The sequence below is a fragment of the Rhodnius prolixus genome, unplaced genomic scaffold, assembly GCF_049639745.1.
Source record: "Rhodnius prolixus isolate KJV_2025 unplaced genomic scaffold, Rpr scaffold_12, whole genome shotgun sequence".
Lineage (NCBI taxonomy): Eukaryota > Metazoa > Arthropoda > Insecta > Hemiptera > Reduviidae > Rhodnius > Rhodnius prolixus.
Window position 1 is genome coordinate 6166061 of NW_027411635.1, and position 16916 is coordinate 6182976.

Consider the following 16916-nt stretch of genomic DNA (forward strand, 5'->3'; position numbering starts at 1 on the left):
AATGACCTCAAATGTTGAGGCGCCTTAATTAAAAATAAAAAATGGCACTTTAAAGGCAAGAGTAACTCCTACCTTTTTCTCTCAGAAGAGCTCTTAATGGAATTTTATGGAAAAATGTTTTCAATAGGTAAGTAAACGTTTTAAATCTACATATCTACAATTTATAGCACTAGTTTAAAGAAAAGAAGTTTTTAAGGAGAACTTGAACAAATTAAAAACTGATTCAGGTAAGTGGGACTTCTAGTTGACCGATTATACAAAAACCTTTTACTATCATCTGGTGATGCTACCTTAAACTTTTATAACAAATTTCAACTTTCTGCGATTTTTCGGTTTTAAATTAGAGTTACGGGGATTCACATACACTGTCCAATTTGTAAAAACCACTTTTTTTTATACTCAAGGAGGCCTTTGAAGTCTCAAAATCGATATTTCCGGTGAAATATCAAAATCGAAAATACGTTTTCTCTTAGTGGAGTAAGAGAAATTTAAAAAAATGTTGAATGCATAAATAACATTTTAAAGTTTATTTTTGCCATTTTACTTTTTTCAACAGAATCATTCAAGCGATTTAAGTCTAGTTTTTAACACAGTTCTTGTTTTACTAAAATTAATTTTAATTTTAGTAGTAATTGTTGATACATACACTTTTAAAATTGAATCTACCACATCCGTTGTATAGATAGCAGCACTTACCTAAATAGTTTTAAAAAAATTAAAATTCAACATGTTTTCAATTTATACCGCCGTGCACTGATTAGGTAACATGAGCCGAAATTTTGTTGCCAGTTATAATCAATCATAACGAATTTTCAAGACATACCTACGCTCAACAAACCAGAGTTCAAATTATAAACGAAAAAAAAATTTAACCGGTAAGCTACGCATTATTAATTACCTTCCTTTGTTTTTTTAAAATTATTATTTGAATTATAATCCAAATGATCGATATTCAAAAATCATATTCATATGTGGGCCTAATTGATGCGGGTCCAGCACAATGTTAAGTACGTACATATATACAAAATTGTCCTGCTGAAAATTTTGTTTAGTTTGGGACTATTGTACTGAACATGATTTCTTGTAAGGATCTAGTTGTAATATATTTCTGCTTGATATACATGAGGTGCTATTCTTCACTTGTAGAGGTAAGCTATTTCTGTTAGGTTGTAAACTATAGCCACTTTTTCAGGGATCTTGAAGTGCCAGGGGCCCCAAGAAACAACATTACGATTCAACACTTTGCATAGTTTTATTCATCAAGTTTTATACTCTTTTCAACACTTTTTGCGGTTTTAAGTTCCTATTTTGGGCAAAAAGTGTCAAAGACACTTTTATATGTGATTACTGTGATTTTTAGAAATAATTGTTTAAAAACTGAATCTTTTCATTCTTTTTTAAAAATTGATTATTACAGAGAAATGTAATCAGTAACACTCATAATTACTAAACAACTAGTTTGAATACCCACATAACTCTCTTTTAACACAATATCTTTACCTGTTTACCTTTTATGACAGGCTTGATCAATATTTTTGGCCATCAGCCCTTATCGGATACTTTTAATTTATGTATAACCAAACGAAAGTACATTTTCAAATTATATCTATCGCCCCAAAACCCTAAAAATAATTGGGGGGGCCGAAAAGTAATCTATTATTTCTATTATTATAAACAAAAAAAAAGCATTATTTATATACACAAAAAAATTATTTTTGTTTAATTAATTTAGAATATGGTTTCTCCTTATTTTTCTGTTGCATTTTTCAATCGGCTCACCCACTTTTCAAGACCACTTTTAAAATAATTTTGATCTTTTGAAGCAAAAAATTCATTCAGATGATTTTTTTAAAGATCAGTTAAATTTTGAAATTCCTTGAGCCTAAAGAAATGCTCGAGAGACCTATACAGGTGAAAATCTTAGGTTGGTCTCTTAACATCTCCCAGGGTTCTGTCTCCTGACTTAAATTTCCGTAACCACCACTGGTACCTATTAACAAGTAAAGATCAACAATATTTTCCGCTGCTTTAAAGATATTCATACCTTGCTCGAAATTAAGCAGCAAACAGTGCCTAAAATGAACTTCGTCAACAACAGGTTTTGATATCATTTGGAACAGTACTAACTTTTAGTTGAGTTTGGAACTGAAGTTAAAGGTCACTGTGAACCATTAACAATAAAAGTAATTTTTACTTATGTTTATTTAAGGAATGGACTCTGAATAATGCAACAAAATAATGGATAACTTTCCGATCCCCTTGTTAACATACTTTAATCCATTTTGAACTGACTTAGTACCCAAATACAGTTGGGTTGGGGGACTACTTTAAACTGCTTAGTATTCCACTAAAAGCGGTGAGAAACACGTTTACATCTTTGAATAGTCTTGGTACCCAAATATAGACAGTAGGTGTACCGTCCAGCACTCTATTGAGAGTCACAAGAATATTAATGTACACGCAACGCTATTTATAGATTAAATTTTTTAAGAAATATTTTCTTTTTTCCATTATTTTTATTGTTTTGTTTTGTATCAGTTTTGTTCTTGCTTTTCTAATGTAAGGGTTTGAACTAAAGTTTTTGTTTGAGATATATCGAATGTTTTTAAATTAAATTTAACTGTTTTTTTATTGAGTAAATTTAATAAATTGCACATCCATGGACCATTCATGCATCGAATATGTGCAGTTTCTTACAACATAATTTGACACCATTTTGAACAAGGCCTAGAGTACCCAGTGAAGTTGGTGCCACCACATAATGTAATTCAGCCGCTTCAAGGCCGCAAAGAAAGAGAAATATGTGTGTTGCTAATACCCATTCTAGTTTATTCTTTCATTTCTTTTATTTCTTTCCTTTTTGAATCGTTAAACAAATATGTAAAGTTACGATAATATAGTCACTAGTATTAATGAAACAGAAAAAAGTCTCAGAATTAAAATACAGTACAACTAGCTCTAAATCTTTTTGTCACATCGGCAGGTATCTGGTGACCCCCAACTTCTTTGATTTTTTTTTTTGTTTAAATTAGGTCCTGCTCTTTTTAGTTTTAGTACAGCATTCATAAAATGTGAATAAGTACAATAAGGTACACAGAATGCACTTTACAAGAAAAAAGAATTTCAACAGAAAGTGGAACTATTTTCCATTCTGGTATCTAGAACCTCACTTCTTTGTTTTTGTTTCACTATTAGGAACTAATGTTTCATAATGAGCAGTATAACTCTCTGCCACATTAATTCTTTATAAAATAGTTTTTAAAAACTTATTAAGCATTCACTTCCTCATATTAGCATGAAGAGGACTTAACGGTAAAATAGTCGAATATATGAACACAGCATTCCTAAAAAAAAGTTGTATTTCATTACAGGACTCCAGTGCGACAATCTCCAAGAAACGGCAGGTACCCAGCACTGAATTTGAGACGCCTTATGAAGTAGTATATATTTCTAAAAGATCACATCCCATATATGAAATACCTGCTTTTGGACAGTAAGTTAATAAGCTCATAAGTTTATGGTTTACTTTAAAAATTATTTTGGAATATATGTTTAAAAAATAAAAAAAAACGCTTCATAAATATTGCAATACTTGGATTACAACAAAAATTATTACTTACGGTAATTCCCTACCGACTTAAAATAAAACTGATAAACGTAAATGAACTTTATAAGAAAAAAGTTATATAAAGATATGTATTAAGGATTCAAATTGGTAAGGAATCGGTCAAAATAAAAACAACTCGTCTTTTTGCTAAAATTTACAGTTTTCTGTAACTCAACCCGCATAGCCACGCTCAGAGGGCAATATATAAGTCGAAACGTTGGCAAAAAGACGAGTTGTTAGTTTTTATTTGGACCGATTCCTCACCAATTTTGAATCCTTAATATAATATTTTTACGACCATTAAAACAAATATATATTCATAAAAATTTGTAACTTAAAATCACAAGAAATCGAAAGCCGGAAGATGACAGTGCAATGGAAAAAGCTTCGGGTGCGAATAACCTTAGATGTTGATGCGCCTTAAATACAAAAAAAAGTTAATTAATAAAAATTAAAAAATAAAATACAATAAAGAATCCTAACCTTTCAGAAACCTGACTCTGCTATTGGAACTAAATAAGCGGTTAGTATCACCAAGATTTGTTTCGTATGTTAACGATGGAGAAAGGAAAGTAGCGATTCCGAGTGCTACAAGCTGCCATTATCTTTACTCTGATAGGCGAATGAGTGCGGCGATAGATCTCTGCAGCCGAGACAAGATTGTGAGTATAAGTTAAAACATGTCTTATATCTTAATAAATGTCGCCCACTCCAGGCTTTTTCTTTATTTAAAAGAAAAGAAAGAATTGACTTTAAGCCCCAAAAAGTTCGTAAAGAAGAAAAAAGTACACTTCCTTAGAATACTTATATTTATTATTATTATTACTATTATTACTATTATTATTGTTAAAATTGATTGCTGCAGTTTGGAGGCTAATCCTGGGGGTTGACTTCAGATGCATAGAAAGTATTCAGTGTGATAAAGAATGCTTCAGATTAATTATTGATGTAAAGAAATCCGATAATGCTACTACATAACACATTTGTAAAGTTAAGCGCGCGTTTTTTTTTTAAACATGTCAAGAATGACTTGAATTTATTCATGGATGAAATCGAAAAAACAGCCAGCTGTTTCTTGAACGCTTAACAAACCCTAGGGAAAATTCTTCAGAGAAATACTGTAGGAGGGCAGTAATAATGTTTAGTAAATATTAAAATAATAAGTTGGGAGAGCAGACTGACAATTTTAATCCTAACTATTACAACACTAACATGGATGCCTAAGATAGAAGTGGATGACCTTAGAAGATGGCTGACACTAGACAACACGGTCTCTAAAAGGTGGTGACGAGGCTAGGTTGTACATCTCTCCTTCTTTTATAAATTTTTACCAACTGTTTAGGTGTGAACGACTTGCTGGTAAGTTGGCGCAAACAGCTTCAAATTCATCAATTCTTCGTAGACTGAATACCTTGCTTATATTAGTATTTAATAAAATGTCATTTAGAATGATTGTAAGCAAATGGCTGATTTAACAGACTTCTTGAATGAGTAAGGAAGGAATTTTGGTTCTTTGTAAGTCTAGAAATGAGTAGTCTAATACAACATGAACGTAAGTTGTATTTTCACAAGAAGTTTTTTAGTTAATTTAATATAAACTTATCAGAACATATAAAATATCTCCTTAAGTCTGTCACGTGAAATAGAAAGCAGTAAAATGTCATCTGCCTTTCTAGCGGCGAAAGAGAAGCCAAATACATTTCTCTTTTACTCTCGGAAAGAGGGTAAAACACATCACACAGCACACGGTCTTGGGTGACGCACAAAATACGGAGGGTACTGTTTCCATATATCGGCCTAGGCGCACTTTACGCCACAATATTCACCTCGTTTAATGTTCTGCGTTACCCGTCTTTTTGAAAACGCCTCAAGTGATCCAGATGTTGAAGTGATGAACTGACATTAGTTTTATTTTCCAAATTTTCAGTACGGCTTTGTTTTTCTGGAGTTTGCAGTGATTGAGATAACGCCACTCAATGAGGCTGTGCCCACCTTTGAAGGCTATCCACACGTTATCAAAATGATTAAGTTAGAGTACAATATTTGGAGCAAGCTAGTTGGTAAGTAAAGTTTTAACTATCCAAATAATTGTATAAATAATAAGGTACTCAACTTTACGACAAAATTTATTGTACTTTAGAAAAAGTAAAATTGATACCTTATTTAGGTGAATTTTGTTGACTGATTTTCTATCGTAATCTATGGGTTGTGTCAAAGTCATATTTCAGTTTAAATACTTTTAATTTTTTTCTGAGAAAAAGTCGTTCGTACCACCCTGGGTTCATCTTCAATATTGTTGTTTTCATTCTCAGCCAAGTCTTTAATAAAGAATCTAATGGTAAAAAAAAAAAGAATTGTTGAAAAACTACCATTCTAGGCTGTTTAGTCAGAAATTTACTCATGTATAAGCCTCCTAACGTTCAGAAAACCTTGAGGTTTCTTGGACATTAGTGTCTATTTTTTTGTGTACTTTATTCTTAGTTCATTTAATTTTTAATGAAGGACTCCAGTCTAAATTATCACCAGAACATGATGTTTTCATCTGAAGATGAACCAAGGGTGGTCTTTTCAAGGAAAAAATGAAAAGGATTTTTAATATGGGTTTAATACAACTCACATATAGCAAGTGATACGGACAATTAAAATGGCCGTAACTGACTCTCTTTTAAACAAAATCAAAATATTGTATTAACAAAACAGGTTAAAATCTACAATTGGAAAATTCAAATGCAACACGGATATTAAATATAATTTTAATAAAATACTAATATCCTCTAATAGTTCACTTTTATTACAGGATTCGATAAACGGGGGCATAATAAAATTCCTGTAATGGATGAAAATTTAAATTTAGAGCAGGTCCAAGGTGAATATACACACGTGAGTTTATTATTAAGATCAAAATTTTATGTTTATGAGTTCAAGTGCATGTTTTTGCTGTGCAATAAATAACATCAATCTAAACTTCTATTTTATGCTGCCAGTTAGAAAAGAAAAAGAAACTTGCCGAAGATGACTTCTAATAAGATGAAATGCCGATTGCGTGCATTATAAATGTAAACAACAAGTAACAAATCTTTATCTTTGACAGAATTATATTTAAAAGTTTTCTGACTTCTATGAAGCAGTAAGGTGTTCCATTTAACAAGTAATTAAAATTAATATGGTACCAATTTGTCTTTCCTTACCGTTAAAATGTGTTCATTAAAGTTATCATTTATATTTCATTTATTTACTAAGATTAAATATCTCGCGCAAAAAAAGTGTGCTACAGACTGAAAAAGTGGTCAGATAAAGCGAGTACGTATTGCAGGGAGATTCAAACAGAAGATCGGTGATGTCAATTCTAAACATTAATTAAATTTAAAAAAAATTGAATTAATCATTGTTTAATATTGTATCAATGATGGCTTGAAAACTGGTCTTAATAGTTTCAGAGCTCAGTATTGGCATAACAATATTTGAAGCTTCACAGTAAACAGTGTTTTCGGTATCTCCTTGTTTAGAATTATCCACATTGCTCGTAATGCGTTTAAGACTACAGGCCCAATACCTTAGACGCGCCCTAAATTAAAAGTTTTTTTTTTTTCATCACTTAAATATAGAACCAGAAGCATTGATAGTGTAGTTTTCTCTTTATGATTGAAATAATATTAACTTCCTTAATTACAGATTGACGAGAAGCGTGCAGGAACCAAAGGACCAAATCTTGAAGTAGGAATCTATCTGGATGAAGCTGGTTACAACCTATTTGCTCCTTACTTCAAAAATGACAACACACAGTTGAAAGATATGCTGCTAGCTTATATAAACGGCGTTAGTACAGTATTTACACTTAATTATGCTCTGTTTTTACATTCTGTTGTTATTCGTAAGTGGAAGTGTAGAGATCGTCAAATTGACAAAATTTGAATTTTCATCGGATATACATTTTGGAGATTGTAAAATCATACAAACAATCACTACAACACACTACCTCTGACTCGCAGGGCACTGCGTGAAATGCTAGTTTAATTATTTTTCAATTACCTTCATTTTGTGCTGACCATCAACAAGAAGAATTTAGCCGGCGCATGTAACACTTTCCAAGTTAAGACTCTTGGAAGAATTAGACTCCTCAATCCAGAGCATATTGGTCCACAAATTGATCCTGTTAGAAACGAAACTCTTATAAACGATTTTTTTTTTTTTTGCTAATTTATCATGATGACACATGATCAAACCTTTTTAGATGTCGGATGAATTTCGCATTAGTCTCAGAAAGACTTATTACATCAACCCAAGAAAACATTAACTTACTTCAGATCGTAAACTAATTCTTAATTATAAGATTAATTTTGCTGTAGGTGCAGGCATTGTACCACCATCCTTCTGCCGGTACCAAATTAGATCTTGTGCTCGTCAACATGGAAATACTAAAGAAACAACCATCAGATCTACCTCATTATTCTGGAGAAAGATCATCACTCTTGGACTCATTTTGTGCGTTCAATGAGAAACATAATCCGCCGAAAGATGATGACCCTAAGCATTGGGACATTGGTATTTACTTATCTGGGTAGGTTCAAGTTAGTTTAGTGTACAAGGAACTTACTACAAGTAAAGAGACAAATGATTGCGATGAAAAAACTTGTATGACCTGATGATGAAACTAATTTAACACTTACTAGGGCAACTACAATTTAAATTCTCTCTGCCGTTTCTTTGATTAAATCCCACAAAATTTATTCTTCACTTGAGATCCAGAAGCATGGTCTTAAATTTCAATTTTGATTTGATTCCTTCAGATCTTGATTTTAAAACTAATAGATTCAGGTAACTATAACAATGCAACTTGCAAACAGTTTTATTTTCTGTCTAATTACTCACCAATACGCGAGTACTTATTACTTTAAATTTTTGTGTTAGTGTTACACTAGAGAAGTATCAAGTGAAATGTGAATTTTAAAAAGATTGTTGAGCTAGATAGCTGCACTTGTTCTCTTGTCTCCGTTGAATAAGCATCTCTAGAAAACTCTTTTTCCACCATCTTTAAGTTAACTTGAACAATTATAAGTAGAATAATAATAATGTGCTCACATTTGGAGTTCCAATGGCCACCGTTGGTTGTGTATAGTTAAAAATTATTTCTGTATTGGGTTCGCTGCGCATAAACACAGCACTACAATTCAACTACTACGCTTCTTGGTATCTTCGCTCACGTGACAAGTGCTCGTTTTATTGCTCTCCAAAAAATTTCATGCCTTTCTTAGAGAGCTGAAAGAACTCCGAACCAAAAGCGCTTCCAACTGATGTCTGCACTACGCTCATCGCTGTCTCTTTACTTACTATAAGACTTCAGAAATGTTCGTTTTTCTCAACTTTTTCACTCATGTTATTTGAATATATATATATTTTTAAGATTGGATTTCTTTTCTGTGGATAATGGAAGAAGAAACAACGTTACCATGGGTAAATTTATTTGTTGTACTATTTTTGTTTTCCTTAATCAAAATTTGTTTGAAGACGATGTTTTATCCTTGCAGGTTTGTCGGCGGTCGGCGGTATATGCAGCGCCAAATATTCTTGTGTTATAGCTGAGTTGGGTACCAGCAATGTGCTCGGCCGACCCTACCCTTCAGCTGGCTTTACATCAGTTTATGTACTGGCTCATGAAATAGGCCATAAGTGAGTATTTACTACCGTAGCTATTCTTTCTGATATTAAAACTGTCCGGCAGGACAGTTGTATAAGAGTCGATCATCAAAAAAGTGCACAAAAAAGCGTAACGGTGAAAATGCCCTACTTTAATTTTTTTATTCTTTTTTCCTATAAAAGATAAAATTCCCAAATTTTCTTAATAATATAGGGCTCCTTTATAAATGTAATGTTTTTTCAACAACCCAGATCTAATAGATTTCTTAAAAAAGTTGCTGAAAATTAAAAAAAAAAAAAAAAGGCATTTACAGAAAATGTTCTTGTTCTTCTTGTTGTTACTTTTTTTGTGAATAACACGTGAACAGATTTTCATGAATAAGGTGTCATTCGATTCAGAATTTTGTATAGATTTGCACTTTAGAAGTGTCGACGCTGTGTTTCTTAAGTGCTTCTAAAATTCTTAATATTGGTATAAAAAATGTTCTTATACAATTTACAACTTTTTAAGTGAAAAACGGTAAATAAAATTAATTTTTCGCCAAACCTCAACATATAAAAATAAATTTTATAGTCCTTAGAAATTTACAATTATTAATTTTATTTATTATTTCTGTTTAGTTTAGGCATGCACCATGACAGTTCAAGCAACAGTTGTCCGAAAGATGGATTCATTATGTCACCTTCAAGGGGAGTGGCCGGTGAAACTGTGTGGTCTGCCTGCAGTGCCCAGGTTCTCAAACAGCTCAGGTTTAAAATATGGTTACTTTATAAGTTTGTTTTTTTACAAAAACGTAAAAACATAAAACTTATCACAATATAAATAACAATTACAGATAAAAGAAATGGATTATCTTAGTAGTTAAGCACATTTCGTACGTTTCTCTCAATCTCTTTCTCTCTCATAATATCTTCTTAACAATTGCATGCTTACTAATTTCTATTTAGTTCATGTTTGAAAATATGTTATTTCAGTAAAACGGCCAAGTGTCTGTATGAAACAAGTAAAGCTGGTGCAAAATTCAATCACATGAAGTTCAAGGAGAAGCCAGGTGCTGTTTGGGGAACAAAAAAACAATGTGAAATTCTTCTGAAAGATCGTGATGCTAAAAGTAGAAAAGCAGAAAAATCTGAGGTAAAGTAGTCTGTTATATTTGATTTAACAATATTCAACCAGTGAATAAAAACAAGTTTTTTTACTTTCGGTGTTGCTACTGTTAAGTATTGTTTTTCTGCCAAGCATACTATTTGAATACTTGCCAGAAAGATGTGTTCAGCTTCACTTTCCTTGAGGCAGAAAAAATGTATTAGAAATTTGTCAGAAATATTCAATACAAAAACAAAAATTCGTAAAAAGTTCAAATTTGATGTTTCGTTTTTAGTCACCAAGAGGGTCCGACAATATGGTTACGTTTAAAATCAAACATCCCGAAATGCACTCTTTTCTTCATGCTTACTTCATCTAGAAGAAAAAAATTCATATTAGACTCATATAATTCTTATAAGAACACTAAGTACATAAATGTTAATTGAATTCCTGTATTTGTTTACAATTTGATTTTTTAAGCGCTTTAATCACATTGTTCGATTAGTCAGTAGATAAGTTGTCAAATAGAATTTTAAAAACCGCAGTTATTCTAAGTGAGAGATTGTATACAGCAGATTATTGTTTGCTTGGTAAATTGAGATCTAAGAAATTCTGTGATTTACTATTTCATTTTTCCGAATTCATAGGCAGTCTGTCAGGGTCTGCAGTGTGAAACAGTTCACAGATCTGGTGTGTTTCTTGCTGGACCGGCTTTAGAAGGAACAGCTTGTGGCAAGAATAAGGTAAGCAATCGTAACTTCAACATAATGGCAGGGAATGGGTGTACGTTTCAAACTAGCTTCTTTTTATTTGATTTGTCAACTACTATGTGTTAAGAATCTACTTGTCAACTGTTTCTCTCTAGTTAACTTGGGTGTAATCAATTATTTTACTTAGGTGAGTCGCTCTTTGCACTACTGATTTCAACCAAAACATTCAAAAAGAAGAAAAAATAACAATTATTAAATGCTGTTCCTTAATAAGCCTTTGACTAAATAATCAGGATATCTGAAGTACACAGTTGATCACTCATTCAATTTACACTATCTTTAAATTTACGTTAACCAAAGCAAGACAACCCCTTGCATTGCGACACCCGGGGCAAAAATAGATTGCGGATTCCCCATAATAAATTATCTTTCATTTTTCACTAATCTTTCTCGGTTTATTGAAACAAATTTTTGTACTGACGAATAAAATTATAATCTAGTACTAATATTTTAAGTATCATATGGCAAAAAAACTTATTTCTTCATATGAATTATTTATATTTTACCTGGTAATAAATTCCAAATAATGTTGGTTTAGTTTATCGTCTTTCTTAGTTTTATGAGGTGACATTAGAAATAAATTAGGCTAATAATTAATTACTTTCTCAGATTAAATTACTGAAAAAGGTTCTTTTAATCGAAGGATTTTGGGCGATTGTCCCGCTTACCCTAAGAATATTTAAGTTCTTACTCAAAGAACAAAACATTAATACCTTCTATTTTTCTGCATTAAAAATATTGCAAAATGATTTTTTTAATAATACTTAAGAACTAATTTGTTAAATACTTTGTTGGCTCTCACCTGAGAGACAAGAGTACAAAACATAGAAGTAGAAAAGGTCAGCAAGTAAAGATTACACATACTCGCAAGAACTTTTTTAAAAGTTTTGAAAAGTTGAAAAGTTTTTTATTGTATTGTTTGCAACTGGCTGCAGTTTTTATTCCATTAGTATCAGATTGCTAATCTGCTTGATATAAATTATTTAATTTATATTTCAGTGGTGTCATGGCGGTGAATGCGTTGAAAAACGAAAATAATTTATGGACTAAGCAAGTCGTCATTAAAAATTCATATAAAGAAATTTTTAGATATCTAGATGGATTTTTAAACATTTTATATATTTTCAATTGCCCATTGTCGAATAAATGATATTTAAAAAGAAGTTGAATTGTTTGTATTTTGTATTCTTTGTTATAGCCGAACTATATTTACTCACTCCCCAATTTCATTCATTTATTATCAAAAACAAACAAAAACCAAAAATCTTCATTCTGTATATGTGGTATTGGTGTAAAATAACAATTTGGAGTTTTTATGGACAAATTAGCACAATTATAATATTTATTTGTAGCAAATTATCACATCAGTCAGTGCGTTCAAGTAAAAATATTTTTTGTAACAGTTTATAAAAATCAAGTGAAGTGTTTAATGCAATTAACACAATTCTTAGCAAAGTTTTGTTCAAAGACTTGATGCTATTAGAATGTTTGGCTGATTCGTAAACAAATGAGGTTCCTGGCTTAGATTTAATTCAAATTTGACCCTCTCTTTGGAACATTATCTTATAAATCTCTGTAATGTAGTTTTAGCTCAAGAAAACTTGCAAAAAAAGGTGGCTATCGGTTTAATTGAAGCCACCGATGTCAAAGGCTATCCCAAGGATTTTGCAAATAATAGAGAAATTCCTCTGGTTTGCTCTATTACTATGAATGTTATTGCTTACTAAATTACGCACTTTCCGGCGCTACAATGAAAAGACGGGAGGGAAGGGATTTCTTAGCTAGTGGTTAGGGCTCTGGACATCTGTGTTTGAGTTCTTCCTGGCGTTAGATTTTCACTTTTTACTGCTCATTGTCTGGTAATGTATACTGAATATAACAAGAGAACACTGAGCGTAGGCCAATAGTGCACTCAAAAAACTAAAGACACCAATAACTTCAAATGTTGACGTGCCTTTATAAAAATTCAATAAATAATAAGTTTATTGAAGCCAGCATGTAAGAGAAAGTAAAAAATCCATAAAAGTGATTAGAAATTAAAAATGGGCATCAATTAACAATAAAAATAATAACCTTGCCTTTTATTATATAAGCATTTGATAAGCATATTCAAAATAAGTAACTCTGAGTATTAATAAAGTTTACAATATACTTATTAAACTTAATTATATAAATTAACAATATATAATTTTACATATAATTGTCTAAATTGACAATTTATGTATATCAGATCTAGGCACAGAGTGTAATAGGCAGTTTCAGTTAAGTTGTCAGCGCTAGCCAAATTTGTATACCAGCTTTGAGATTCAATTGCGTTACGACAGAACTATTCGTTAACAAATCTAAGATATATATATATTTGAGTCAGGCAACAAAAATGTATTATAAATAATCTAAGTTACTCCTTGTTAAACTTTAACAGTAATATAACAAATTAATTGAAAATTATTCAACAAAAAATATAAGGAAGATTAGAGACTAATTTTAGCAGGCAATTTTGTTTTGTTTCGATTTAGCCAACTTCTTCACAGAACTAACACTTCGTACTCCTCCTTTGGAATTTCTAGACCAGCGTAAGATATATAGCAAACCATATGACTTTTTTGAACCTGAAAATAAGTAAAAAATAATTAATTTGTAACATTCAAGTCAATTAGCTTAAAATTAAACCAAAATAATTTTCCATGAAACCATAAAATGCATTGATATGGTAATTTATAGCAGAGCTTTTACAAATAAAAAATATTTATACCTTGCCGACAACCATCTTATCTTCGTGTTGGGCTCTTCCAACAAATAAGGGTTCATTATCCTCAGACTGTCCTGCCTGCAGTGCTGCAGGGGGCAATTGGTCACCCGATGAAGGAACCCAGCTGGGTTGACAGCCACACAATACCTGTGAACACATACCACAATATACAATAGTTTCTTTCTCTATTAAGAATCAGTGACTATAAGAAGAACTGAAGGAAACATCTATACGCTTGCGTTCAATCAGCTCTCAACTTTTGTTTCGTACAGAAATGTATTGGAGGCATCCTCTAGTTCAAAATATTCACTCATCGCTTTTCATGTGAGACATGAGAAGAAAGAACTTCTTGGACACTCAGGAATAGTAGGAAGCTATATTATGAAGTTGTTGATTTGTCGATAAAAGTGGGAGAAAGAAGGAACTATATATTGAAGAATAGACACTGGCGGGACGAGAGTAACTCAATGAGCAGCCACAAGGTTGTTTCCTAGGACTTCAGTTACAGAGTGAAAGGAGAGAGGAACTGGTGACAGTTTGACTGAGAATTGTTGATTAGAATGTGATATCTTGATTAGGTCAAGCGGGTCTCTCAAGGAAATTTATTGAATAGAGAAACGCCCACTATATGTCTTGCAATGTATTGTCGACTGTGAAGTGCATCATAAAACACTCTATTGTGCTCAACAAGAGAAAAATATAGAATAATATTCCAGGAAGACTAGAAGATGGTCTCGTAATTAACCCGTCATTGATGACAGAATAATGAAGTTGGATAGATATTAGTCTCTATGACTAAATTAACTTGTGATATGGTTGCTGATTGTCATCCTTTTGTATGGCAGTTGATTGGATATGTTGGCACAGAAGAAAAAGCCCAATAGCCAAAATATTTATTGCAAATAAATAAGTAATAATAGAATAAAATTAAATTAAATTCAGGATTTTATTACAATTTGATATAAAAAAAAAAAAAAATCGAATATACCTCATAATCAGGAATTCCATGTTCACTTCCACCCCATGCAACATAGCAGACACCATGAGATGGATGCACCTTTCCTGGGATTACAGCTCCACAGTGATTTGCTCTGCCCACGTACAGTTGTTCATTGTCATACCCGCCGGCAACAGCATCTGGAGGCACTGTACCTCCAGAACAGGGCACCCAGGTAGGTGTAGTACCAGGCGTTGAAGGCACATTCCAGCCAGGTTCGTTTGCCGACTGAAGGAATGCTGTTTGTGGGGATCTCCAGCCGGGCCAGTTATCTAGAATGTTTATGCATTAAATAAATCCTCTGTTTCAGCTGTTTTGTATTTATCAGTTTTATTTAATCAGTTGTTCTGTTCAAAAAAAAGTAAAGAAAAAAAAGAGTTTCTTATTTTCTTTTATTATGCTCAGTTCGTACATTATATTGTAAACACTTATTTATTTCTTATTTATTTATGTTAAAATTCAATTTTTCACCAGCCTTTATCCTAATTCAGTTATGTACATATGTATCGACCCCGGCTGACGGAGTAATCCATGCTGTATAGTATTGTTTTTTTGTATACTATATTTTGTACATAAATGAATTAATAAAAAATGCTATAAAAAAATAATAATATATCCTCTAGTATAAACAAAAAATACTCCAACAAAATCAAAAATTACTCTTGTTATGGTTGAGTAAAAGGTTATCTAGTAATACTCGACACTATATTAGCATAGAAAAACTAGTCAGTTTGATTTTTTAACACATTATATTAACTTTAAATGAAAACTTATTGATGTAACAGCTCTTTAAAAGACGGCCACTTCAGATTCTCATGTTTTCAAAACATTTCATCCTCTGCTAGTTGGCCTTATGTTAGCTTAGTGACCTTTTATAGAAAATGACAGTGAAACAATCTTTTTCAGTTATACAGTTCGTAAGAGAAAACGCCATTAAAGTTAAGCAGCTGCAATCAGAAGTAGTCATGTTAGGAATCAATAAACTTAAGTCTCCCTTGAAACTATTTATAAAAGAAACTGAATGAAAGTGGCTTAAGATGGGTGCTTTCAAGGATATTTAACCACTGAACACCTGCCTAAAGCAAATTCTATAAAAAAAAATATATGTCACTCCTTTGACGAAAAGGGCTCAGCGAGGTACGTAGATATTGTTGCCTTTAAGGAAAACAGCAGACATGCATACCTTATTGACCGTGGAGTGCTGTGAAAATAATTATCCTATACTAATGGAGGAAAGAGATTTTGGGTAATCGAAGAGAAGTTCACAAAATACATCTTCGAGAAATGAGAGCAGTTTGGAGTGTGGACCTTTGTAGTTCTTGGTCAGTAGTTCGGCACCAGAAGTACAATATCTAGAACAGCTATGTTTTTCGACTGGTTGTTTCACTGATGCTGGCGGAAGATATTTTTGTTAAATCATTGAATACTGCCAGTTAAAATGTTTACAGCTGGTTCTTCATTTCTGGACGTGTTTTACTTATCTGTTTAGTAATGCATCCTACCTAATTTATGTTTTTCAGTAACTGTCATAGATGACTGATGAGCAAGCTGTGTCTCAGCAACTCGATGTAGCCAACAGTGCTACTGACTTTTGTCATAAAGTGTTTCTCTCCGGGTAGATCTAAAATCCTGTTGCAATTTCTGTCCAGATACATACCCTCTAAAATCCAGGAACCAGTAGCGCCCCAGCCGGTTCTGATCCCAACGAACAAAGCCCTGAAGGTAGGGTCTGGCCAAACTAGTAGTGGTGTTGAATTTTCGCCAACTCCAACTGCAACTGTACCATCATACCAGGTGATCCAGAAGTCTTTGAAGGTATCCGCACTGAGTGTATTAGGTAGATCTTGTATAGCTACTTCCGGTTTTTCACGATTCTTTCTTATAGCTATCTTGGAGTTACCCCATCCACCGATGAAGATCTATAAAAAAAAGAAAAAAAGTTTTATTCATTGTGAGAAAGGTGAGTTTTTAGCTGAAGTCACAGAGATTAGGTGAAATGCAGCGCGCTGGGCTTCATGCAAGTAACGGGTACAAGAACCTTGTCAATGTAATCTTTAGATTTTTCTCAACCT

At 32.3% G+C, this 16916-nt stretch overlaps 2 protein-coding genes across 3 annotated transcripts in view; one reads left to right on the forward strand and one right to left on the reverse strand.

Annotated features, from left to right (window-relative positions):
* The first annotated feature begins 1006 nt into the window (after positions 1 to 1006).
* On the forward strand, positions 1007 to 12260 carry LOC141461713 (A disintegrin and metalloproteinase with thrombospondin motifs adt-1-like). Of its 2 annotated transcripts, XM_074142979.1 has the most exons (13): positions 1007 to 1148; positions 3372 to 3493; positions 4098 to 4269; positions 5535 to 5667; positions 6405 to 6487; positions 7280 to 7423; positions 7954 to 8165; positions 9009 to 9058; positions 9133 to 9274; positions 9863 to 9991; positions 10217 to 10376; positions 10976 to 11071; positions 12098 to 12260. In XM_074142979.1, exons 1-13 carry the CDS (start codon positions 1074 to 1076, stop codon positions 12134 to 12136), a joined length of 1557 nt encoding a protein of 518 aa, XP_073999080.1. In that variant the 5' UTR covers positions 1007 to 1073; the 3' UTR covers positions 12137 to 12260. The 2 variants fall into 2 exon arrangements, with proteins under 2 accessions (XP_073999080.1, XP_073999081.1); XM_074142980.1 differs by lacking the exons at positions 1007 to 1148; positions 3372 to 3493; positions 4098 to 4269 and adding an exon at positions 4884 to 4966 and having other exon boundaries at positions 12098 to 12259.
* Positions 12261 to 13151: 891 nt separating this feature from the next.
* Positions 13152 to 16916, reverse strand: part of LOC141461714 (uncharacterized) — a 36802-nt gene continuing 33037 nt past the window's right edge. The window contains exons 3-6 of the mRNA XM_074142981.1: positions 16502 to 16763; positions 14836 to 15116; positions 13851 to 13994; positions 13152 to 13707 (exon numbers count right to left, since the gene is read on the reverse strand). Coding sequence (XP_073999082.1) covers positions 13624 to 13707; positions 13851 to 13994; positions 14836 to 15116; positions 16502 to 16763 — 771 coding nt within the window. The 3' untranslated portion in view covers positions 13152 to 13623. The remainder of the gene's footprint in view (positions 13708 to 13850; positions 13995 to 14835; positions 15117 to 16501; positions 16764 to 16916) is intronic.